This window comes from Paroedura picta, chromosome 7 (assembly GCF_049243985.1).
Source record: "Paroedura picta isolate Pp20150507F chromosome 7, Ppicta_v3.0, whole genome shotgun sequence".
In the NCBI taxonomy this organism is placed as follows: Eukaryota; Metazoa; Chordata; class Lepidosauria; order Squamata; family Gekkonidae; genus Paroedura; species Paroedura picta.
This window is the reverse complement of record NC_135375.1, coordinates 58,717,680-58,744,363: the sequence shown is the minus strand read 5'-3', so window position 1 is coordinate 58,744,363 and position 26,684 is coordinate 58,717,680. Positions and strand designations below refer to the sequence as shown.

Here is a 26,684-nt window from a genome sequence, read left to right as displayed (position 1 = left end):
TTGGATGCTGCTCTGAGCCTGACTCCTGCTGTGGACTTTGGATCAGATCCTATCTGCTTGGAGAATACAGCAGCTCATTTGACAGTGAACATTAACAAATGTTTACTAATTTTACTGTCAGTTGTCCTTTGGGCTTGGTAGGCGGTAGGTTCTGGATGCTGCTGTCGGTTGCCTATGGTTCGTACATATCACCTGCTTGCTCCATGCTCAGCAAGTATGCTAGGGACCATATGAAGGCCCAGTCCTGTACTTGTGGGAGAATTGTGCACTTCATGTCTGATATCTGGCGCTCACCCCAAGCACACAACTATCTGTCATTGACTGCGCACTGGTGGCAACCCAGCAATGTTGTGGTGGTGGGAAAACTGGTGTTAGGCAGGGTGAGGGCTGCCAGGCCAGCTATTGCCAGGCTCTGCTCAGTGCCAAGGTACTCAACAGGGCACACACTGCTGCTATTATAAACAGTTAGTAGCATGAGTAGGCAGTGGCTTTATGGTGACTGATGTTGCCATGAACATGAGAGCGGTGGCACAGGCATTAGGCCTCAGGTGCATTTACTGTGCAGTCCACCTTCTCCACCTGGTGGTTAAGGATGTCTTGGGTTGGATTCTTCAGAGAATCCTAGTTTGGATACTGAGATCTATAAGTTCAAGCATCTCCTCCAGAAATGCTGGCATGAGTCACTTCTCTTGAAATGTGAAGGACACCAATCTGCTGCACAAGAAGCAAACACTGGCAGGTGTGCTGTGCACTGCCTGATTGGTGACACAAACAATTGCTGGATATCTCCTTGTGCAGTAGAGGAGAGCCCTGACTGCCCTGATCTCTGAGACTGGGTTAATTCAGGAAGAGAGCTAGCTCACCCAGGAAAAGTGGTTGACTTTCTCTTAAACTGTGGAAGTTCTTAGGCCCCTTCAAAGCCACACAGAGATGTTCTTGTCTGACTCCAGTCATTCCCATGATCCAAATGGGCCATGAGGATTTGGCCTCCTTTCTGGGCCAACTGTGACATGGTTCCACCTTCAGTCTCTCGCACAGCAGAAGACATATCTTGTTGGTGACAAGATTGCAGAGCAGGTTGATGAGCTCAATTGCTGGAGAGACAAGCTCTCCTACTGAGTTGAGTGCATGTCAAGAGTGGCAGATTGGCATGAGCTGAGAAAGAGCCAGGTGAAAGAAGCTCCATTGATATTCATCTTCCACATTCACTGCTAGGCAATGCTCCTCTCCCCTCCCCCCGCTGCTACTATCATGATGACATGTATGATGGCACTCATCAACAACATGAAAAAACAGGAGGTTCTGAATAAATGTACCAACAGAAAAAAGAGAGAACCTGTTCCAGGCTATCAAAATCTGTTTACAGTATAATATTTATACAATACAAATTAATAAGATATTGAATGAAACTTCAAAATGTGTCTAATCTCTATTTTAGAGGTAGGGCGGAAGCTCAAGACAGACGTGCTCTACTACAATATCGGGACTGTGTAACTGATCAGAAATTAACTTGTGCATTTAATTACTTTTACTTTGCCACTAACATTAAAAAAATCATATTAAAATATGGGCATTTGGTTAATGATCTACCAGGGTGTGAAGGTGGTCTTAGATTGGCATAGAAACACAACCACAATATAGGGGAGTTAGTCAGTAAGAAAGCATTGCCAACAGAGCTGTCTTCTAGCAATTTACCTAAGGGGAACTTTAGGTGTGGCTCCTGCAGAGTCTGTAAGTTTTTGCTCCCGATTAAAGAGCTTAGTGAGCCAAGGAATGGCTTTTCTTTTAAGGTAAACCAATTTATCACTTGTTCCAGCAAAAATGTCATATACTATGGGAGATGTCCTTGTGCTAAATTATATATTGGTTTTAGCAATTAAAGTCCAGATCCAAGAGCATCAGTCCAGACCTAGAAATCACACTATGGATGCCCCAATGGTGAGCCACTTCGTGGAAGAAGGGCACATGGCAGAGGATCTACGCTTCTTCATGACTGAGCAAAACTGAACAAGTTGGACAGCATAAATTGGATATTAACAGAATTTTGAGAAAAAAATTATATATACTCATTGGACACTTTGAAACCTAGGGGTTTGAATATTAGTTTGTAGCTATATTGCTTTTTATAGAGCTATACCTTTAAAAGTGCAAACCAGGAGTAGTTTGACGTTCAACTGGGGCTTGAGCATAATTACTCCAGCTTGCCAATGATACAATGGAAGCGGTGTCTTGACAAAGCTCTCCCATACCTGCGAGCTGAAGGCTGGTGTTATATGAACAGAATTCATGCTACAACTTTGAGTTGGTAAGATGACTTTTCACGAGTTATTTAATTTAAATACTTTAAATATGTTTTCTAGTTGGTATAAATATTCTTTATATTTTATTATAGGACTAGCCAGTAATCCCGTTATATCCAGGAATGCAACGGGCACTAGCAGGCCTCCACAGAGGTGGCTGCCGCCACCCTACCTTCTGTCCCGGTGTGCAGCTGGGCCCACAGGCAGGTGGCGTGGTGCGTGGCAGTTGAGGTGGTCCTAGTGCTGCCAGCTGGGGCGATAGCGGTGCAGCCAGTCAGGCTGGCGCATGACAGCTGAGTCGGTAACCCTGCCAGGAGCTGAGCCAAAAGGGCCACAGTCTGCCAGGTGAGTGCAGTCTCTGGAGGCCACATCGATGTGCAGTTCAGGCAGGGCACTGCGGGAATGCCATCCTCAGCGGTCAAACAGTGTCTGGCCATGAAGCTGGCTGAGCTCCTCACAGCCAACTTCTGGAGGCGGGCACTCCAGGGGCTGGCCCAATTTGGGTGTGCCCAGCTTTGGAGGTGGAAGCACAGGCTGGACATGTGGATGTGTCCCAGGCAGCGCTCCACCTAAAGGGGGTTTTCACAAATATTAGAGCCAGGAAATAGTTAGGATATATAGTAAAAAGACATGTCAGCAATATAGAATAGGTAAGAATTTACCTTATATGAATTCTATTGATATAGGCACAAATTATGTTTAGAGCTAATACTTATACTTTGAATCTTAGGAAAAATATTAGAATATAGGAAACTTGCAAGGATAATTTTCATAATCATAGGTGGTATGCTTCTTTTGCAAATTGGGTTTGTTAATTTAAGTACCATGATGGAATTTACACTGAGTGTAACTATACTGTAATTTTTTGTATTTAGGAAACAACCACTGATGAAAACACTGTAAATGGCCAAATCTAGAGTCCAAGTTGGTTGCTTCATTAATCATTAAAATAGAGATAAGACATATTTTGATGTTTGATTCAATATCTTATTAATATGTATTGCATATATACTGTATACAGATTTTGATAGCCTGGGACAGGTTTTCTCTTTTTTCTGATGGCACTCATCAGGCAAGATACTTGGCTACTCTGGGAGTGGCAGGTACATGAATAAGAAGAAGTGTTAGCTTTTTGTATCCCTCTTTTTACTACCTGAAGGAGTCTCAAAGCAGCTTACAATCACCTACTCTTTCTTTCCCCACAACAGACACCCTGTAAGGTAGCTGGGGTTGAAAGAGTCTGAGAGGACTGTGACTGAACTGAGATCTCCCAGCTGGCTTCATGTGAAAGAGTGGAGAATCAAACCCAGTTTTGCAGATTAGAGCACATCACTTATTAACCACTACACCAAACTGGCTCTCAGAACATGGCAGCTGCAATAGTGAGCCCTACAAATTGCAGGCCATGAAGGAAGCAGTCTGGCTGGACCCCTCTGCTATGGCCCAGAGGCTCCTCTTATGCCCTCTGACAAGTGTTCAGAGAGTGGGTTTTCCCCCATGCAAGTGACATTGTCAGCTCGCATCGTACATGTCTGTTTCCCTGGACAGTTGAGCAGCTGGTCTTTCTGAAGGTCAGCTTTCCATTGTATGGCTACTGGTTCTGGAGTCTGAGGGTGACTGAAGTGAGCACATACTTGTGCCTATATTTTCGCTCAGTCTGTGCTGGGAAGCTGGGGCAAAACACTCTTCCCCAAATCAAAAGGAGACTAGGAAAATGTAGCAGGGTAATTCATCAGTCTCCTCACTGTCATTCTGAATCCACCTTCACCAAAATAACCTGGTAGGATTGCAGCACAGGGTGATGTTGAAAGTGATGTTCTCACAAGTTCACTCACTGAGTCACCAGCCACCCGCAACAAATTGCATGCTGAAATTAAAACAGCAGAACAAAAAGTGTTCTTCATCTTAACGGAGATGAAAGAGAAGACATAGGACAGAGCAACCTGTGTGCCAAACAGAAACCAGCTGAATCCACAGGAGCATCATAAATAATGAAGCTAATTTGCTGTGAAACATAACACTCTTCTTTCCAGGGGTAGGAGGTGGGAAAGGAAGAGCCTGTGATGAAGGGAAGCTGCAGCACAGAAGCTGAGGCTCCTCCACTGAAGCAGTGATGGTTGGTGTACTCCTGCTGAGAGAGGAGGATCAGGGTGAACACAGCCCACTCCTCCTGTGGAAACATTATATAAAGTTTCTCTGGCCACTCTCCCTCCCTTGGATTGTGATTCTGTGTTTGACATCATTCCTGTTGAGCTAGCATTTGCCACAATGCCACTGCTTCTGCTTCTGGACACTATTACACTACTTTTGCTGTTTTTACAACCCCTCTCCTCATACTGGGATTGTGATTCTGTGTCTGATATCAGTCCTGTTGAAGTAATATTTGCTACAATGGAGTACTGGATTCTGCTGCTGGTACACTGCACCATTTCTGCTGTCATTGTAACCCCCCCCCCCCACACACACCCCAGTTTCTACTTTAGAGATTCTCAGATTTAACCTTAGTCCCATTAGTGGCATTAGTTCTGCTGCTGGCCATGTAATAATGCCCAACTATATTTCATTTGCTACTGCAGAGATTCTCTGGATGATCAGGGTATTTTATCTAGATGCTCATAGAATTTGACCCCATGGTCCAATCTTTTTGAAATTTGGGGATTCTACTATGAAGAGGTTCCAGCAGCTACACTGCCTCGCAGACCGCTGAATATATCCCATGCTAGATTTACCATTGACTTTAATGGACCCCATAGGGTACAAATGACCAAAAAAATATGGGATTCCATATATTGCTGAATTTGAAAACCATACTAGTATTGGGATTTGAGACTATCAAATACCAAATTTTGGAGGGTCTGATGTACTTGAATCTGGGGAAAAAAATTCTTGCATACCCCTAATGCATACTGCTCACACCTGGCACAAATCACTAAATCATGGAATGTCATATGTGTTTAAGAGCCACAATAGGAAATTATTTTCATTTATTAATGTAGGTTGGAGCAGATCTAGATTTATAAAAGAATTCTTATAGATTCACAAGAGATAACCAATCGTTAAACCACCAAGTTCCTCAGTAAATATACAGTTTAGCTTGTTTGTATGTTATATGTAAATTTCAAAGATTTTCCAGGGATACATATCACGCATTTGAGAACATATGGCCATATTTGAAGTGTGAGTGTATAAGTACATCATCTTAGATTTAATTATCATCCAGGTTACCATACCAATAAATGTAATGGTGATGTGGTGGGACCTTTAGCAGAGATTTTCTCCCACAGGCCTCTCCTAACATAATGGACAGTGGTACCAGCAATGTTGAATGCTCCAGAATGTTCTATCTTCCAGTCACTATTAATAGACTGTTTGCTGGCATCTCGAAGAGCTGCAGATATATTAGAAACAGTATAAAAAGATTTCGTCATTTTTCATATTTCCTTGTCCTATCAGAATAATTTTTTTCATGTTGCTGGAGCCACCAATGCAAGTTATAAAACTACCCATGATTAAGAAGTAAAATATCAGCAATCAAACCTTTTAGCCATTTTCTATTTGGGAAATGTTGAAACATTATTTGAAATATTAACACATTCTAAACAGCTTCTAGTAAAACAGTGAAGGATTAGGGGAAAATGTTGTATGTACCAGTCCATAAAGAGCCTCTTGTGGCGCAGAGTGGTAAGGCAGCCGTCTGAAAGCTTTGCCCATGAGGCTGGGAGTTCAATCCCAGCAGCTGGCTCAAGGTTGACTCAGCCTTCCATCCTTCCAAGGTCGGTAAAATGAGTACCCAGCTTGCTGGGGGGTAAACGGTAATGACTGGGGAAGGCACTGGCAAACCACCCCATATTGAGTCTGCCATGAAAACGCTGGAGGGCGTCACCCCAAGGGTCAGACATGACTCGGTGCTTGCACAGGGGATACCTTTACCTTTACCTTTACCAGTCCATAATATATTATATAATTCATATATGACATATAAAATATAGATTAATTGCTTGTGTTATATGAAATAATTTTAACATGATTTCTTGATAATATAACAAGACTTAAGAGAATATGATGATTTACTTCCATGCAAGCCTCCCAATCCAGTCCTGAAAATCTTCTCAGGATGAAATCTATTACAGGAAATACTAGACTTCTGAATTTACTAATTGCTATGAGACCTACTGAGAACAAATAGCATAGTGGCTTTAATTGCCTCAAACCAAGTAGTAGTAGTAGTAGTAGTAGTAGTAGTAGTAGTAGTAGTAGGAGGAGGAGGAGGAGGAGGAGGAGGAGGAAGAGGAGGAGGAGGAGTAGGAGGAGGAGGAGGAGGAGTTTCAAAGTGACTTACAATCACCTTCCCTTTCCTCTCCCCACAACAGACACCCTGTGAGCTAGGGTGCTACCTCCCTGAGGTAGGGAGCCCTGATATTACTGTTCCATCAGAACAGCTTTATCAGTGCTGTGGTGAGTCCAAGGTCACACCACTGGCTGCACGTGGGGGAGCGCAAAATCAACCAGCCTTGCCAGATTAGAAGTTGGCGCTCCTAACCAATACACCAAGCTGGTATTGACTAAGTAGTGCCAATCAATATTAGAAGTTCCGTGCACCATCTCAACTTCCACTGCATCTTAGCTTACATTGTCTACTTAGGAACTCCATGTTATACTATTCCCCCAGCAGTCAAAACCACAACTGACAGTACTCCCATCCTATGCAACTCTTAAATGCATAGTAAAACTGACTATAAGCTGTCTATACCTAACAACCTTATACTCCTAGCTCACAATTAGAAGCTGTCCACACTTTCCATGCTTATCTGTTTCTTTTCTGGGTCATTAGCCCCTCCTTTCTTACATTTTCTTTCCTTTTTCCTCAAACTTTCCATCAGTTTTTTGATTCACAGTCCACTGCATTCACTGCATCCTTTCTTTAACCATGTGGACTCTGGGTTCCCTATCCCAGCTTTTCTACTTCATGGAATCTCAGTTTGCTCTTTTTCAGAGAGGCTGAATTTTCGAAATACTGGAATCTTTGTTTCCTGAATATTCAATTGCAGCTAAGCCAACTGGTTTTAGAAGCTCCTCTCTCCAGAGGTACAATACAAAACAGATGAGAAAAATTCACTGAGTTGTTACCCATGGCAACATACCTCATGACTGGAATGGCACCCTCATGCCTCTACAATCAAGTCACTCTCCTCTCACCCTGTTAATTCCCCCACATTTAGAGCATTTGGGGTAACAGATTTGGTGGATCATGCATGCATTTGCCCCAGGCTTTTTTGAGAGTAAAGGAGACAAACTGCACTCTGGAGTAATCCCAGATGTAAGGAAAAAATCCCTGAAGGTTTTGTCAACCTACAGCTAGAAAAAGGTTTTACTGTCCTGCTTTTCACTACCGGAAGGAGTTGCAAAGCAGTTTACAACTGCCTTCCCTTCCTCTCACTACTACAGTCACTCTGTGAGGTAGGTGGGATTGAGAGAATTCTGAGACAACTGACCCAAGGCCACCCAGCTGGCTGCATGTGGAGGCGGGAAATCAAACCTGGTTATCCAGATTAGGGTCTGCTGTTCTTTAACCACTACACCATGCTGGCTATCAGCCATGATTTATATTTAGCCATGATATATGCTTCTTCTGAACTTAAGTTCACAATATACCTCACAGCATTAGGAAACATATTCAGGGGACTAAGAAAAGTCATGCCCTTGATTGAAATACAGTTTCACTAGATAGAAATTGGTCAGATTTAGCAAGACAGCTGTTATCAGAACTGCAAAATAAATATTGGGCAGTTTTGTCCTACTGCCATTTAAAGCCATTTATCTGGGGGGAAACTAACAAACTATGATTCAACAAAAATAACCTGTTCCCCATCATCTTTGTTTTCAGACTGCCATTTTTATCACAAATCTGTGCCTTATAAAGTATTTGTGAGAGTTGCATATCTCAACTGAAGTATGCCTATGCATAACTGAGCTATTCTTGCCTCATGCATTAAATATTCACATGATTTTCTTCAAGTTCTAGGCAAATGGTGATCAACCTTGCCAAATGAATTTTTTGGGGTCTTCCTAGGTGCTATCAATCCCCATAAGCATTTAATAAGAGCAAGAAACTGATACATAAATTTTTTCTCCCCCTCAGTTTGAATTCTGACTGCTTCAGTGCCTTAATTTTATAAAGTCAAATAGGCTTGAACTCGTCTTCTGGACAAGGTTGCCCTAAATGTTCTTTCTCACTGAAATTCCATGCTTGGCATCAGTGATATGAAAGGCCTCATTCTCTCAGTCCTTGCCCAAATCTCTGTATAAAGTTGTATGTTAATGTGAGTCATTTCTGGCAATCAACTACACTCCCAGCCATACTTGTAATGTTTTGTTATGTTTCTATGGGAAACAATGGCAATAGCACCATCAACAGGCAATAATATCATTGTATTATCCAGCAATCATGCATGCCACTAGAGCACTATACAATGAATGCAAATAGGGCAAAATATCCTAACACACATCAAAAAACAAAATTCTAAGACATATTTTTCTGTTGTGACATCTAAGCAGTTGAAATTATTCTCCTTAAAAGCTTAATGAAAATTATCATCTTTATTCAGTGAGCAAATAGAATGAGAACATTCACTGGACATCAAAAACAGCAGAACACTCACTTTCCTATAGTTTATACTACCTTGGGTTTTTAACTACAGTATTTGCTGGCGTATAAGACTACTTTTCCCCCCTGAAAAACATGCCTCCAAGGGGGGGGTCATCCTATATGCCGGGTGCACTGCAGTTGGGGTAGACATAGCTGCCCATAGTGGCCCATAGTACTGTAATATAATGTAACAAACTCTATATTTTGAGTGGAAATGTTGGGGGGTCGTCTTATATGCCCACTCGTCTTATACGCTGGCAAATACGGTAGTTATCAAGAGCATATTTTTGTAGGTGTGTTACCAGTGTAAAATCCTGTTATGAACTTGAAGAAGCACAAGGAAAACCAGATCCAGATCCAGTAGTATGTCAGACTACAAATCGGACTTTTCAAAGGGCAGACAGACCCTTCTATAACAGGCACCTCCATAATTCCAGGTCACATCTATGACATTAGACACACACATTGGATCTTAGCCAAAAGGCTGAGGAGTGATTTATGACTTATTTATTGAGAAATATGTGCCTCATACGTGCCTCAAACAGAATCATGAGGCAGCTTTCAGCATAGGAGTAAACCAATCAAAGATGTTTAAACAGCCACAATAATAGCCATAATATATGGGTGTGATCTTCGATGCCTCCCTCTCCATGGAGGCCCAGGTCACAAGAATAGTGCAGCAGGCCTTCTACCACCTACGTCCAGCCAAGCTACTAGCACCCTACTTGGCACCAGAACACCTATCCACAGTGATCCATGTGATGGGAAACTACCTAGTAGTCTAGGGTTGCTGCACAGAGGCAGGCAATGACAAACCACCTCTGAATATCTTGCCTTGAAAACCCTATACGGTTGTCATGAAGTCGCCTGTGACTTTACATCAAAAAAAAATGTGGACAGCAGCTGAAAACACAAGTAACATGTACATGAACAATGCAAACACTATTATAAACAGCATAAGCAAAACCAACTAGAAGTTTCAGAAGAGGGAACATTTTCATCAGGTGGCTAATATCATACAGACTAATTAGCTTGTGAAGATTTGCAGGCAATAAGTTCCATAATTAGGGCAGTACTAGAGAAAGCTATCTCCCTCAGCCTAATGCTCATCTGTGGGTGTGATGGATGGAGTCAAATCCATCACCTTTTCCAGTAACTGCCAATTCCTTTTGCGCTTTGGTGGTCTGGACAGAAGGCCAGAGATGATCAATCAGGGCCCTCAGAACACTTTCAGGGAGGGTGAAAAAGAGATGAAAAAAGTTTGAGTCAGTCAGGGTTCAAAGGCTCCTTAAGCAAGGTAGGAATCTAGATCTGTGGCTAATCTCTTGGGCTAAAATTGGATTGTTTAATGTGGTGGCCTGGTATGGCATGGACTGGTATCTGGATCTCATATGGATGATTGAGATAGAATAAGGTTTCTGTTTTAAAAATAATATTTATTTCAGTGGTATGAAATTGCTCTTGAACATCACCAGTTTATTTCCCCTTCTTCTCTTGTAGTGTTCTCTCTCTGCTATTGTCCTTGATATTGAAGGCTGAAAAGGTTATAACCATATTTACCAAACACAGGGGAAGAGTGTAACTCATCACAATTTACACTCGGGATGGGTTGAAGTGAACAGTGTGAAGCAGTGGCAGGCTTTAGCCTCTTTCACAAATATGATTGGTGTGACTGGGAAGTGTAGGATGGTGCAGATACTCTTCAATTAATCCCCAAATAAACACATTCTACTGTGATGAGGACAGTGACACTGTTCTCATGGGGGTACCACCAGAAATATTTAGTGCCTGCTCCAGCTGTCACAAACTATCAGAATGTGGATCACATGAAGAAGAGATGTTTGTGAAGATCTCAACTGTTAAGCAGGTATATGAGAGAAGACAGAGTATTCTGGCCCCAACCATATGAGGGGATTTAAATAATAATCAGTGCTATGCAGCCTGAAAGTGGAGTTATTGTAGGAGAAGATTTGGTTTTTATATTCTGCTTTTCATTACCTGACAGAGTCTCAAAGCAGCTTACAATCACCATCCCTTCTACAACAGACACCCTGTGATGTAGGTAGAGCTGAGAGAGCTCTGCTCTGTGAGAACTGCTCTTACTGGACTGTGACTAGTTCACTATTACCCATCTGCCAGCAAGTGGAGGAGGAGGGAATTAAACCTGGCTCTCCAGATTAGAGGCTGTCACTCTTAATCATTATACCACACTGGCTCGTCTCTGCAACCTGCTTTAGATACATGGACTAGAGTCACCAACACTTGTTTTTCTTAGCCTCACCTTTAGTCTGTTTACCATATTCTAAATTTCCTCATGATTTCTCATAGTGATTTCATTCAATTTTGACACCAAGCAGGAAAGATAATTGAAACATATTACATTCCGAGAGTTGGCACTGAGTCTTCAGATACCTTACTCTGAGACCACATAATGAGACATAAGAATGCAAAAAAAAAATCTACTGGATCAGATCAGTCATCCATCTAGTCTAACAGATGCACTCACTTAACTTTTATTTCTTTAGTAGTGACACACAGTACTCAGCAGAGTTTTTTTTAAGCCTTGCAAAAGCAGCATATAAGAACCAACTCTTCTTCTTTATGCATATTGTGTTTATTTTATTTTCTGCAATTAAAGTATTATTATTATTATTATTATTATTATTATTATTATTATTATTAATTAGATTTATTTCCTGCTACTCCCCGTAGGCTCGTGGTGGGTCACAACAGTCCTATCCCCATTAAAATACCCATTGAAAGACTTTAAAACAATCCCAACATGGCGGAACTTATTATTCCCACCCCTGCTATCAGAGCGGCAGGGAGGGTGGTTAGGAGATGCTAGGTCCGGGAGGGGGGGGATGTTGGCACACATTCGCTGACCCCGGCCTCAACCAAAAACCTGGCGGAAGAGCTCCATCTTGCAGGCCCTGCGGAAAGCTGGTAAATCCTGCAGGGCCTGCAGCTCACCCGGGAGCTCATTCCACCAGGTAGGGGCCAGGACCGAAAAGGCCCTGGCCCTGGTCGAGGCCAGGCGCGCTTCTCTAGGGCCAGAAACAATCAGGAGATTCTCCCCCACTGAGCGTAAAGCCATGTGGGGGATATAGGGCGGTAGGCGGTCCCTCAGGTATGTGGGTCCCAAACCGCGTATAGGATTAAAGGTCAAAACCAGAACCTTGAACCTGATCTGGGCAGCAATTGGCAACCAATGCAGCTGCCTCAGCACAGGCTGGATATGGGCCCTTCAAGGTGTACCAGTGAGGACCCGAGTAGCTGCGTTTTGCACTAGCTGGAGTTTCCGGATCAGAGACAAGTGTAGGCCGGCGTAGAGCGAGTTACAGAAATCTATTCTGGAGGTGACTGTTGCATGGATCACTGTAGCCAAGTGGTCAGGGGACAGGTAGGGCACTAGTAGTCGGGACTGGCGAAGATAGAAAAATGCCTGGCCCGCTACTCTCTTGACCTGAGCCTCCATAGTCAGGGAGGTATCGATGGTCACCCCCAAATTCCTGGCCTGGAGCGTGATAGTAAGTTGCGTTCCTGCCAGGGTGGGTAAGCCCGCTGCCTGGTCCTGCACTCTGCCTCCCAGCCACAGGACCTCCGTCTTGTAGGGGTTGAGTTTCAGGCGACTCTGCTCGAACCATTCAGTCACTGCTTCCAAACATCTGGCGAATGGTTCCGGGGGGGAGTCTGGGCGGCCGTCCATGAGGAGATAGAGCTGGGTGTCATCAGCGTACTGGTGGCAACCCAGCCCAAAACTCCGTACCAGTTGGGCCAGAGGGCGCATAAAGATGTTGAATAACGTGGGGGAGAGGACTGCGCCCTGTGGTACCCCACAGTGGAGTCCGTAGGGATGCGAGAACTCTTCCCCCACCGCAACCCTCTGGGTCCGGTTCTGGAGAAAGGAGCGTATCCAGCGCAAGGCTGTGTTCCGTATCCCCATGCCAACGAGGCAATGGATCAGAAGGTCGTGATCCACGATGTCAAAGGCCGCCGATAGGTCCAAAAGGACCAACACGGCCGACCCACCTCTGTCCAGCTGGTATTTATGTTACTGCAATACCTTGCCTTATTGATCATTCTTTGATTATCTAAATACATTAGAAAGAGCCCTTGCCTTAAAAAATGGCCTTTGGCAAAACATCTGCTTGATCTTATTCATGTTTACTTGAAATTAGGACCCATTGGCATCCAGAAGTCATTCCTAAAAAAGCATCTATAGACCAGGGTTGGTCAACCTGTGGTCCTTCAGATGTTCATGGACTACAATTCCCATGAGCCCCTGCCAGCAAACACTGGCAGGGGCTCAAGGGAATTGTAGTCCATGGACATCTGGAGGACCACGGGTTGACTACCCCTGCTATAGGCTACCAGACTTTGACTGGAAACAGAATAACTGTCTTATATCACCTTCCCGTCTACTGCTTTGGCAAAGCTGGATCTAAATATTTCTACAAGGCATAAGCAAATATCAATTGAGTGTGACAGGCCTTAATACTCACAATTCTTGATCATTTTCCAAAGTATGTTTTCAGTTTTTGTGTATTTAGAACTAAAATGGAAGCTTATAATCTGACTGCCAGTTTTTCTGCTCTGATGTTTAACTGAACCTGGGACAACTTATGACATATAATGTCTTCCACAGAGATCTCATTTGTATCCATTTTACATCAGTAAAACATATTCACAACCCTCATGAAAAGGCACCATGCATTATACATAGTTTTCTAATGGGGGGAATTTTGCAATAAATACATAAAATGCAAGAAGTTGCCAAACTGCCAACAGCTTGTGAAGAACAAGCCGTAGTTGTGAATTTCCTGTATTCTACAGGGGGTTGGACTAGATGACCCCGGAGGTCCTTTCTAACTCTATGATTCTAACTGACTAATTTTTTAAAAACACTGCTGTGTAAGTTTGTTTTTTCATTTTTATGTAAAAAAAGAATTATGTTCTTATCAGTTTATCTTAGGAAATATGATTTAAATTATCTCTGCTATTATGTATCAGATTTAAAACATCTGCCTGGCCAAATTTATTATTTACTGGACAGACTAATTTGTGTCTTTCAGAAGCAAGTTTGCAAACACAAATCATATTTATTTTCACTCTTTAGTTAGCTTTCAGTTTTCTAACACCCCACCCTGAAAGTTATACATCCTTGAAACTGACTGAGTAATTTATGCAGTACTGAATACTCTTATTTCCCCCCCCCCAAAAAAATCACATCTCTGAAAGTAGTTATGAGGAAAAGTTTTTTTAAAATCTATTATCATGATGAAAATGCACATAAAGATTTTTTCTCCCCCCCCCCCCCCGCAAAATTTACTGGGCCTACTTTTCTAGGAAAAGATTAGAGATTTTTTTATCAGACTATAAAATAATTACAGTATTTGCAGTAAATTACAGTAAATTACAGTATTTACAGTATTTCCCCCCCTGAAAAACATGCCTCCAAGTGGGGGGTGTCGTCTTATACGCCGGGTGCACTTCAGTTGGGATAGACATAGCTGCCCATAGTGGCCCATAGTACTGTACTGTAATGTAACAAACTATATTTTGAGTGGAAATGTTGGGGGGTCGTCTTAAATGCCCAGTCGTCTTATACGCAGGCAAATACGGTATATTTTTAATATCCTAGTATCTATTTTCAATTTATTACTATGAGACTGGATTATGTACAGGTCTTGTATGCTACAGCTATGAATATAAAGTTCAACAAGGAAAATATAGTCTAACAAAGCGCAGAGTAAAACTATCATTTTGTTAACAGACTTTCAAGATACAATGTTTAAAATAGACCACTGCAATTAGAAAGTAACCGTTATTTTGCCATATTGAACTTTATCTTAATAGCTGCATTTAAAAATATTAACACTTTTTCCACATGTGTACATTCTTCTCAGCAAAGATACTGTCAAATACTCTGTGCTATTTAAATCCATACTCAGGCTGAAAAGGAGACAAGAAAGTATGTGCATGCCCTGGGAGCTGCTGAAGTTTCTGGCTACTTTCTACCACCCAGCCTTTGATGTCGACTCAATGGGGAACTTTGGATATAGAATCATAGAATTATAGAGTTGGAAGGGGCCACACAGGCCATCTAGTCCAACCTCCTGCTCAATGCAGGATCAGCCCAAAGCATCCTAAAGCATCCAAGAAATGTGTGTATCCAACCTTTGCTTGAAGACTGCCAGTGAGGGGTAGCTCACCACCTCCTTAGGCAGCCTATTCCACTGCTGAACTACTCTGACTGTGAAAATGTTTTTCCTGATATCTTCAGAAATACCCTATATTAAGTAAACCGAAGCTGAACTGTTAGACCCTTAAGGACTCTTGCCTTGTGGTCCAAATTAGCTTGCAGAACTATGCCATAGCTCACGCATGAAGCCAGCCCAATAGAAGATAAGTGGGCTTCTATTGTGTGTAGGAGGGACGGAGAGTGTATCAGGTAAGATCTGGTTGTCTTCTGTTTTTGTATTATTTTGTATTATTACTGTTTAATGTTGGTCTGTTACTCTATCAGTTAGTATTATTAATGTTACAGTTATTTATATGTATGGTTCTTTGTATAGTTCTCAGTTCTATGTAAACCACCCTGAACCTTCGGGGACGGTGGTATATAAATAAACAAACAAACAAACAAACAAACAAATATTGTCTAAAGACAGATGAGAGGTAGTTTCTTGACTTGTTTGTCCTGCATAGATCCAGGTGAGAGGTGCTATCTGGACATGTGGTTGTTTGCCCTCTCAGCTGTTGGCTAGGTATGTATCTGGAGGAGAAGAATATGTGAGGGATGGTGGCATGAATGATAAGGTGTTGAGCAGATGAAACAATGGTGGTGGGAGATGAACAGGCCAGGGTGATCCTGGTGACCATATCAACACCGTGCTGAAATATAATTTGTTTTAAAACATTTTTATGTTGCCTTTCTATACAATCAGGGTTCATAAGGTAGCAAATATTTTAAATAAATAAATAAATGAATGAATGAATGAATGAATGAATGAATGAATGAATGAATAAATGAATAAATGAATAAATGAATAAATGAATAAATGAATAAATAAATAAATAAATAAATAAATAAATAAATAAATAAATATATATATAACATTTGAGCTATGAAAATACATTTAGAATTATAAAATAATTCAATTAAAATATAACCGACTCCAGAAAGAGGGCCACTAGCTAGTATTGGGAGCATCCCAAATGAACCAAAGAACTTGTACCTGCTAGAAAAAGGCTCTGATATATAGTGACAGATGAATCTTCCTAGGGAGATTCAAAGTCTTGGTGCCATGACTGAGAAGGACCTTTCTAGCTTCAAATGGTGGGGGCAACTAAAACAGGGCCATGAAAGATTACTGGGTAGGTTCACAGGGGAAAACCAGCCATTAACCCCCAATTTTATGGTCTCCTTGACAACCATCAGCCTGTCTCAGGCCCCACACGCTGTGCAGGTCTGATGTTGATCTGATGTTCTGCTCTGGGCAGGAAGATGATGATCTGAAGCAACTTAAGACAGCCCTCTTTGTCATGAACAAATCTTCACCAGTTGGGGTACAGAACTGTGGTTTGAGGACTATTTATGATCTGCTCCTATATCCTGATGGATCCAACTGGCACTGGATGATTTTCCAGTAGATATGGTTGGTGTTGATGCCCTGGTTGACCTTTGGAAGTTGGAAGTGACCTGGGTAATTGACACAATCACTCCTAGGCTCCCTCTCTCATGTCTCACAGCCCAGGTAGCCCTTTGATTTACTGAGGGGCTACAGGTGGTTAAAAGACCAGGGAGTGCAGAAAAACAGTGAAGAAAAATTTTCCAAAAAGCCAACAAGGCATGGGCTAGAGCTCATTTTAAAGCATACTCAATGATGGTAATGGTGCGGAAGAAATAGTATTTCTTAACCAAACATTGCATCCAAAAAGTTATCCACACTATTGTGACTTAAGTTACAGAAAGGTAATTGAACATCACGTAGTTGAACTGCCTAATCACAGCATCACTTTCCCACCCAAATGTAACAGGATACTCAAATAATTCCCTGATTTTAAGAAGATATCTGACTTGGTTTATAATTGAAACTCTTGATTTTGTTTCATTTCATCAGAAATAAAATAATGTTTAACTTCCATTTTTGTATAAACAATGTATATCAATTATGGTCAAAACACAACTTACCCAAGTAGCTATGAGCTGGTTTTTCTTCCACGACCTTGATTCTTCTTGCTCCTGCAGGTATTACCAAAGCTTCCACATAACCTAGGTAAACCATGAAGAACACAACTAAAATTCTAGGCATTTGATTTTTAAAATGTATAATTTCCACTTCTGATTAAACTTGCTTTGTCAACAATTATTAAACATAAAAGCCCTGCTTTAACCTGGATCTATACATTTTGATTTCAGGACTAAAATAACTGTCCTGCTATTAGACCACTTCATTGCCATGTGACAGTTTTCTGTCCATGCTAAATTGTTCCTGCATGATCACTGCCACTTCTTTGTTCCCATATTCCTCATCATTGCTGATTGTCCACTCATACACAAACGCCAGTTGGACTAAAACCCAGTAGAGGACTAGGTATTATGTACTACTAAACTGTATCAGACTTATACCAGAATCAAATTTTTCAGGAAGGCCCATGATACTGCATATGCTTTATTTCTAAACTATTTAAACTTTGATCAGATTTTTTCTTTAGGAGTAATTTTCTACGGAACTGTCTATAGAAATATTCAGAAGTAGTAATATTTGCTAAAATCTGGACAATCAATATTTAGTCTTTCAACAATTTCATAAGTGAAATCAAATTCATTGTCATAATCTTAAATCAAAGTATAGAATCAATATGTGTGCAATAATTTCTCTTTGGATATTTGTTCTTCATATTTTTCTTCATTTAAAATTCAAGGGTTGATGAGATACTAACCAGGGTAAATATTTATTTTCATATATAGTAAATAAATACATTTTGGTATTATGTACCCATAAGTAAATAAGTAAATAACAAGATTTATTAAATACTAGTTCCCATATGTTCCTAATCATGCTTTTCTCAGCATTAACAAGTTTCAGATTTGGTAAAAATAAAATGCTTTCCTATGCAAAATGACTTGTTATGAATGTTATTATCTAATTTCATCAACATAAAGGTTATGGAACTATTTCTCCACTGAAATATGCACATTTTATATCTATATCTATCTACACACATTTATGCACTGGGAACTTCACTGCCCCAGCTTCCATGCAGGAGCACAAATCAGGGATGGATGAGGTGCACCGGGCCAAATGGTCCCCCGTGTGGGCGCAGGAAGAGGTGGGGCAACCTGCCATGGCTAAAATTCTAGCCTGCAGCCTGGCATGAAACCTCCAGTGCATAAATGGTTAGAGAGAGACAGACTTTTCAGAAGTAATGATTGGTTAAGAAAAAAGTAGTTTACCTGTTCCCCGAGTGTGATTAAAATCGCCTTTAACAACTCTACATGACTTTCCATCTCCATTGCAGACACCACAGTGATCTTCCCATGCTAAAGATCCTAATATGCCATCACATCCAAACTTCTGAGATAAAAAATAAGAGTAAAAACATTTTACAGAATGATCTAAGGAGTAAGCATATCTAAAGTTGTGCTGGTAGTCACCCCTGTTGATTTTAAAATAAAGAAACCATTTTCCTTTATTTTTCTTTTCTATGCTTTTGAGTAAATGAGGATATATGCACAGCAAATGACCTTCATGGACCAAGTCCAGCCTAAATCCAGTCAAAGAACGCCAGATGGACAAGATGCTAGCCAGTAACATCGGTGTTCTGGAAAATATTGTTTTTCTGGTGATAAATGGAGTACTGTTGCCTTACTGAATGAAGAGAAGAGGATATGGTTGTTCTGGGTTCTCATCTTATTTTCTAAAGCAGATATGTAAATTTTTCAATCTGCATTTAGTGAATAAACTCTCCACCTTTCTAAATAGATCTGACTTTCCTAAAGTGTTCATGTTCCTTGACTATTGTAATGTGCCCACATAGGACATCACCCGGAATGTTTTAACCAGTGCAGGTGCTAGGTGATGTGCACGTATACAACCTGTTTTATATAAACTACATTGGTTACTAATTTGTTTTAATCCTCTCATTCTGATTCCAACTTAAACAAACTTAGCTTTTTTATAATAAAATGTTTGTTAAAGCTAAAATCTGAGCACCTGAACAGCTTAGATAAACAAATCACACCTGATGATGGCATATTAGTCCCTGAATTATGGCTCTTCTCTTTCTAGTTTGGCTCTTCTCTTTCTATGAGCCTCTTGTGGCGCAGAGTGGTAAGGCAGCCGTCTGAAAGCTTTGCCCATGAGGCTGGGAGTTCAATTCCAGCAGCCGGCTCAAGGTTGACTCAGCCTTCCATCCTTCCGAGGTCGGCAAAATGAGTACCCAGCTTGCTGGGGGGTAAACGGTCATGACTGGGGAAGGCACTGGCACACCACCCCGTATTGAGTCTGCCATGAAAACGCTGGAGGGCGTCACCCCAAGGGTCAGACATGACTCAGTGCTTGCACAGGGGATACCTTTACCTTTACCTTTCTAGTTTATCTGCTTTGATGATATGGAACAATAGTATGGCAAGATGAGGAAGCCAAGAGAAAGAAACATATCTGAAGCCTTTCCCTCCTTTCCCCAGCGCATTCTAGGAATTGTAGTCTCTATAATAAATGTTACACAATCTGGAAATTAGTATTCTTAGAATGCATGATTATGGGCAGAGGCTGCAAGTATGTTCCATCAGCTAAACTGACTCATCACCTCACATCACTGGAACCAGAAAATTGTGCAAGAGGGGAAAGGAAATTCTGTTTTGATTCAGCTATACCATAAGGCAGTATTGAAATTTACTTCACTTTGAAGGGTTTTCCAAGGTGCTTGTACTATGGGCTGAACTTTATCTATTTCTCCAATTTTAATCTGTAAATCTTTTTGTAGCCTTGCACCACCTTCTCTCAAATGAGTCTACCTACCAAGATATGATTTACATTGAAATTAACAGACCTAAGTAGGATTCTGAGTAGACCTTGTTCTCATAGACCATTTCCACAATACCTTGTTTTAATGTTGAGCTAAAACCCTATTTTATTTTTTTAATTTGCGGCATGTGTTCCACAATAGGGCTTTGAAGCAAGGGTTGGACACAATTAACATGTTCCGCAGTTAATGTGAAAGCTGTCTGAACTACCTCCCATCATACATCTCATTACGAACAGGGCTTTTTTTGTAATGGGTCTGCTCTCCCATACAGCAGGAGGGTGGCAAAATGAAGGCAGCAGCTGTCCTGCTGGCTGGCCAAGAGCCCTGTTGCAGTCGCAACCACTGCCAGAACTTCGGTGTGAGAAAGTCTCCTATGTCCCACCTGCCTTCCCCATGATCCTTGGGAGACAGCAGTCAGGGAAGGAGAGAGGCTGACCCTGCTTGCCTTCCTTGCCAGGCATTGCCATCCCAAAAGATTGATGCAGAGATTAATCCCCTTCCCCGGCTGCCCCCTTCTTCCATTACAAATCTATTACAAAGTGAGCTTTGTTTAGTTTTAACTGAAGTGCATAGCAACATAGCTTCTCTCCCCCAGGTACCTCCTTCTTCCGCTCCCAGCTGAACTCTCTCCTCAAGTGGAGTGGCTCCTTCAGAGAACTCAGAGAACACAGGGAAAGGCAGCATTAAATTCAGATCTACGTTTGGGGAAGCAAATTTTTGTGCGGAAGTTTTTGCATTGTTCAAAACTTTATGAATGCCAATGTGGGGTTGTTCTTGTGCAGAAATCACCTTAGACAAGTTAGAACATTAGTAACTCTGTCCAGAGCTTTTGGGGGGGGTGAGGGCTCAACTCTCTTACAACCATTGAACTTCACTTGCCACATAGTTGCTCACCCACCCAATTTAGTTTAGAAGGGGCAAAAGTTTAAGTTTGAGAACCACTTCACAATAAAACAGAGACTGAAAGTTGATTCACCTGGCATCTGCCATTTGCACATATATCTAGATCCTGAGGGCCACATGAAGTTCCATCCATCACTTTTTCTGTTATCAGTATAGGCTGATCTTTTCCATTTGGGGAGCAAAATAATGCACAAGGCTTTTCTATAGGAAAAAGATTTTAAAAGTCAGCTTGACCATAATACTGTTTTTGAAGTAATATTCTTATTGTACATTCCATAATTCCTAACTATATACTTACTAAGACTGAGTCCTATTAGACTGAGAATTACACAAAACCACTACGCTCTTGAGAAGAGCCCAATGCTGGGAGCAATTGAGGGCAAAAGAAGAAGGGGACGACAGAGAATGAGGTGGCTGGATGGAGTCACTGAAGCAGTAGGTGCAAACTTAAATGGACTCCGGGGAATGGTAGAGGACAGGAAGGCCTGGAGGATCATTGTCCATGGGGTTGCGATGGGTCGGACACGACTTCGCACCTAACAACAACAACAACACTACGCTCTGCCACGATCCATAAGAAATCTCCAATTAAAACAGTTCTCTTTATGAAGAGCAGTATAGCAAATTCTTCCTTGCTCCTTCAAACTGAGAGGTTAGAAGACAGTGCTTTTCTTATTCAGTGAGAGAAGCTGAAGTTCTCTTCCTAAATTTATTTATTTATTTTTACAAAATGAAAGGTGATGTGTCCATCAATGGTTTACTGACTTACTAGCCAACATTAGGTTGGATCCAGACTAAATTTTCCAGTGGCAGAAGGGAACTGTCTTGCCTTCTTCCCCCTCCCCCCCCCCACTGCAGCCCACTCATCTTTTTTAAAAGAGGATAAGAGACCCTGAGGAATGTCATCTGGAGGTCTGTAGTGGAACATATTATCAGAATTAATTGCCAAGTTAGTCTTCTTCTAATCCATTATTTATAATAGTAATACCATCAACAACCCAAATCCAAATCTTGTATGCACATAAAGCTCAGGGATTGACATGGCATTGTATTTTGAGCAGCAGTAAGGGAAGAAAATAGGAAGAATCTTTTCAAAACAACAGACCCTGGTGGATTATTTTCTTCCCAAAAGGTTCTCATACATGATATAATTGTCCTGCCTTTCCCTTTGCCTTCTACCACATATAGAAGGCTTGGTCGAGACAAGAGAGTCTTGTTTAATTTGTGCATGGTGTGGAGAAGGTGAATCTAATGTAAGTGCTTTCTGTTGCAGACAAACCTGTAGCTGTGTCTTTTCTAAACCACAGAATGAAAACCTCAAAATTAGAAAAGCTTTATGTGCTGCTATGCATCCTATGATTGCCACATAGTAAGAGATAGCTGAAAGATACTTTAGACAAAAAATATGTCAAGGTATGTCAAAAATATGTCACTATGAGAGGTTAGAAATGGCAGTGCATTTCTGCTAATGATTATTTTCATCATTTCCCACTACCACCTTCAGACCGCTGACATCTTCCTCAATGCTGTTGCTGAGTGTACCCTGTCCCCCAGGAAGTGTGTTTGGGGAAAGGATGGTAAAAGTACGGAAGTTGTCAGCAGGCTATTCTCCCCCTAATCTTCCTGAGGCACCGGATTGGGGGGGCAGGGTTGTTGATGTTTTAGCGTTCGCTGTCTGGGAGTGTTAGGGTTTTAGGGTGAGGATTGTTTTATTGTTGTAACACACCACAAGCCAGCATGCTGGGAGCAGTGGCTAAAAAATATCAAATTTAATAAATAATAAATAAATAAATGTGAGATGGGATCCAAGCCAAGTTCACAATGGACCTGAGAAATAAGGGATTGTTTCATAATTATGAATATATTCCATCCGCAGAATATTCATATAATGTAAGTAAGGAAACCCAAAAACATGGATGTGGAAGGTGGATAATATTCTGCAATACATTCATTTCATTCAGTAAACATTTCCTGTTCATTAAAAAACATTCTAAAATTTTAAACTCTGAAGATCAAAAGTGAAAGACCAACCTATTTCTACCAAAGTCAAGCAAAAATCAAAGCAATATTGTAATGTCCCAATTTTAAAATGACAATCTTGAGAGCCATATCATGAAATATCCAAGTCTTATCTACAAGGTCACAATGCCAAGAGTAGCAAGGTGGGTTTTTTCTTACCTGCATCTATAACAGCCTGCCACTGTTGCACATGTTTCTGATAAGATGGCCTGACGCTCAAGACCTGACACTGCCAGTCCCTGAATGTGGGTGATCCAGGAGGACAAGGAGGATTCTCGCATATCTTAAACTGCAGTCTAGAACCGTGACATTCCCTCCCTTCACGAACTGGACTAAGGAAGACAAAATAATATAGTAACTAATTTGAAGAGGATGTGTTGAACAGAGACAACATGAACACATTCTTCTTTTATGCACTAGTTTCTGTAGCAAGTAGCAATAGCGGCGATTACCACCAGAGGTAATCAGCATGCTTTGTTTAATATGTCACTGGAGGAATTAAAGGTAAAAAGAAACGAAGCAGAACAAGTGGCAACAGTTCCAGCGTAAGACTGAATTAATATAGTTGCTCCAGTTTACAGGTGTGAACCTCCCTCCACCATTGAGCACATGAAGAAGACTACAGTATCAAAATAGTGAGGTCCCACAATTACAACAATAGGTGAACAACCTGTTATTGTAGATCTGAATTGGGACATAAACAGCTTACATGAATCAGACCATTGAATGTGGAAGATTTTCCTTTCCACCAACACGTCACGTTTCTACTCGCATACATATGCGAGATGAAGAATTGATTTATGCATGGATTGCCCATTGCTAGATCAAAGCCAATTCAGCCAATTACAGCCATGTGGCCATAAGCCTTTTACTTTAGTATATTAGTACAATCCCATTAGGGTTTGTTTCCTCTCTACTACTACAGATTCAATCTGATGTCTTTCTGTTGAAGTTTGAAAACTGACAGAACAGAGCCCCTGGAATGTCGTGTGGGAACTCCCTCCCTATGCCCTGCCTTTTAAAACCCATTTTCCCCTTCAGCATCTGCAAATACTGCACACAATGAGAGAGAAACAACATAAATGTTATGAGAATGCAGTCGTACAATATCACAATATAATAATCTTGCTGAATTGTAAGATTGCACAAGAACACTCCTAAGGTACCTGCTCTTGAAGTCCACAACTATGGTCTCAGCAGAAATTCTGGCACTAATACCAGCCTTTGTCAGTGCCAGAATATTTACTAGGAATGCAATGGTGGGATCCAGAAAACCCTGTAAGTGGCACAATTGATTCTTTTATCCTACAACCATACTTCCAGTAGTAGTTTCTATAAGTGCCAGGATGTATATAGGAAGTACAGGTTTGGTCTAAAGTTCTATAAGTGGCAGAATCACTTTATCTATCCTACAATTATACACCCAGCAAAGGTTCTGGCAGAGCCTTTTGTAAGTACCAAATTCTGTTCTGGAGAAAACAGTTGGGCTTGCTAACTAGTGCTATGGGAAGGAAGCCTATTTGCCAAACCTTAGGGAACTAATAAGATCACATTTGTCAAGTCAGTAATTTGTGAGATGATGTAAGTATCCATGCAAACATCTGGGTAGGGGTTATCAATGTCAGAACTGAGTCTGATGAGTCCTCCCAGGATGAGGATGTTGTGCTGGCTAACCTTGCAAAAGTTGAAACTTTGCAAGCCCTGCAGTTCCTGGGCCCTCTGACTCCCAAGTTGCATTAGAAGATAGGCAGCCCCCCAGAGGGCTGAAGCATGGGAGGCATTTTTATCCTGAATTGTATACTGCTATTTTTATGCTAGAGTTTTTTAGACGTTAATATTGGGGTGTTTTATGGGAGATCTGTTTTTATGTTTTATATTACTTTGTGAACTGCTGCGAGCCAGTTAGTTGGGGGCAGCGGTCTATAAATCTAATCCTTATCCATTGTTGTTTCTCTATATATTTCTGAAACAGCCTAAGGGGTGGGACGTGTCCGGCTGTCCAAGTTGGAATAAGCCCCAACCAGGGTGCAGCCAGCTTTGCCCTGATTGGCCCTGCCCCTGTGGCTCCCGCCCTCCGTCCCTGGACTCTATCCTCTTTGCCCTCAGATGCCTCAGTGCCTGGAGCCAGCAGCAGGTGAGAGGGCCCTGGGCAAAGGGTCATGGTGGAGGGCTTGCTAACGAGGGCCTCCTGGCCTGCTAGGCTGGGCCTGCTCACGAGGGCCTCCCGGCCTGCTGACTGCCTGCTAAGGAGTTCTGTCTCGGCCCTGCTAATGAGCTGCCCAGCCCATTACCGGCCCGCTTGATCTGGCTGTGAGCTGCCGCCCAATGCCACCTTAAGCTGCTTGGCCAGGGGCCGGGACCCTTTCAGGGCCCGTTCTTAGGAATGGGCTCTGAAGCTAGTTAATAAATAAAAATAAATAAATAGCTGCTAAGCCAGAAACTCAGATGGACCAAGAGCAGGAACCATAGTCAGAGAGTGGTGCTGCTGAGTAACTGACTAAGGAGATCCACCAATTGTCAGTCAACCCCAGGAGCAGGAAGACAGAACGCTTGGAAAGAAACTTAGCTGAGATGGGAGAATGCAAGGCTGACTACCTGAGGCCTCCTCTGATCACTAGGCATCAGAAGTCCCATGAGACCTTGCAGAATGCTGGAGAGGGTCCATCTGTAAGTCCCTTTAGATTTCAGACCACTGTTATACCTGCAGAAACACATTACTGCATTTACCTGTAACTGTTGAATAATCGAGTAGCAGTTACCTGTACAGTTCCACATAAGCACTGCACACTCAGAGAGGTTTTTGAAGCCTGAAAAATGCCTGAGTACTCTGTTTCCCTGGCCCTGCTGTTTGTTGCCTTTTGCAGCATGATATAGAGGGGGCAAAACACTCTTCCATCAGTTCCTCTCTGCTGCCAACCAACAAAGGATCATCCAGTTTATTTTAAGAGCTCACAGTGAGGCAGGAGGGAGGGATGTATGACTGCACAGGCAACCACTCAAAGAACAACAGTTACAGGTAATTGCGGCACTGTTGTCATCACCGTGGTACCTGTGCAGTCCCACATGGAAGCGTAGTAAGCTAACTTACCAGTCTCAGGAAGGAGCTCTCAGTTGAACAGAGATTGCCAGACCATTTTTCCTACTGCTGAATTTCTTGCGGCAGCTGTCCATGAAGTGTTGCTTCACCAAGGTGCACAAAGATGACTGTGGTTTGGCCTTGGAGATTGAGTTGACAGAGAGACCACAGCAAAAAGTGGTTGGGTTAAGCTGGGATTAATGTGAAACTGCAACAGACAGTCAACTTGCAATAATTTATAACTCAGTTTAATGCAGGTGGCTATCCATCTAGAGATGGTGCTGATAGTTTCTTGTACAGATTAGGGCCTTAAAAGGAGATGAATACACTGTTGTCCTGCCTAAAGGGCTTAGTTCTGTCTAGACAGGAAAAAAGCACTCTACATACATCTAAGAAACACACAGCTCACTTAATTTCCTGTTGTGGTTGTCAATACATCCTATCTACCCTAACAGTGGGGAGGGTGATGTACTCATTTAAATGGAATTTAGATGTTACTTTAGGAAGGAACTTGAATGATATATAAAGTACTACTCTAGTGCCAAAAACTTTCAAGAAAGGAAGGCCATGTCATAGGCCTAGGAGTTCCCTGACCCTTCTATATGACATGATAGCAGTCAAGAACAATGTTTTCATGATGAGGAGAGAGAGGCAGCAGGTGGCCACAGGCTCAAAATAGTTTACCCATGAACTTTGAAAGCAC

The 26,684-nt window shown here is 41.8% G+C and overlaps 1 protein-coding gene across 1 annotated transcript in view; it reads right to left on the bottom strand.

Annotated features, from left to right (window-relative positions):
- Positions 1 to 26,684, bottom strand: part of ADAMTS19 (ADAM metallopeptidase with thrombospondin type 1 motif 19) — a 138,379-nt gene that overhangs the window by 25,407 nt on the left and 86,288 nt on the right. Inside the window, exons 13-17 of the mRNA XM_077344470.1 lie at positions 23,065 to 23,237; positions 20,960 to 21,087; positions 18,410 to 18,530; positions 17,144 to 17,224; positions 5,531 to 5,688 (exon numbers count right to left, since the gene is read on the bottom strand). Coding sequence (XP_077200585.1) covers positions 5,531 to 5,688; positions 17,144 to 17,224; positions 18,410 to 18,530; positions 20,960 to 21,087; positions 23,065 to 23,237 — 661 coding nt within the window. The remainder of the gene's footprint in view (positions 1 to 5,530; positions 5,689 to 17,143; positions 17,225 to 18,409; positions 18,531 to 20,959; positions 21,088 to 23,064; positions 23,238 to 26,684) is intronic.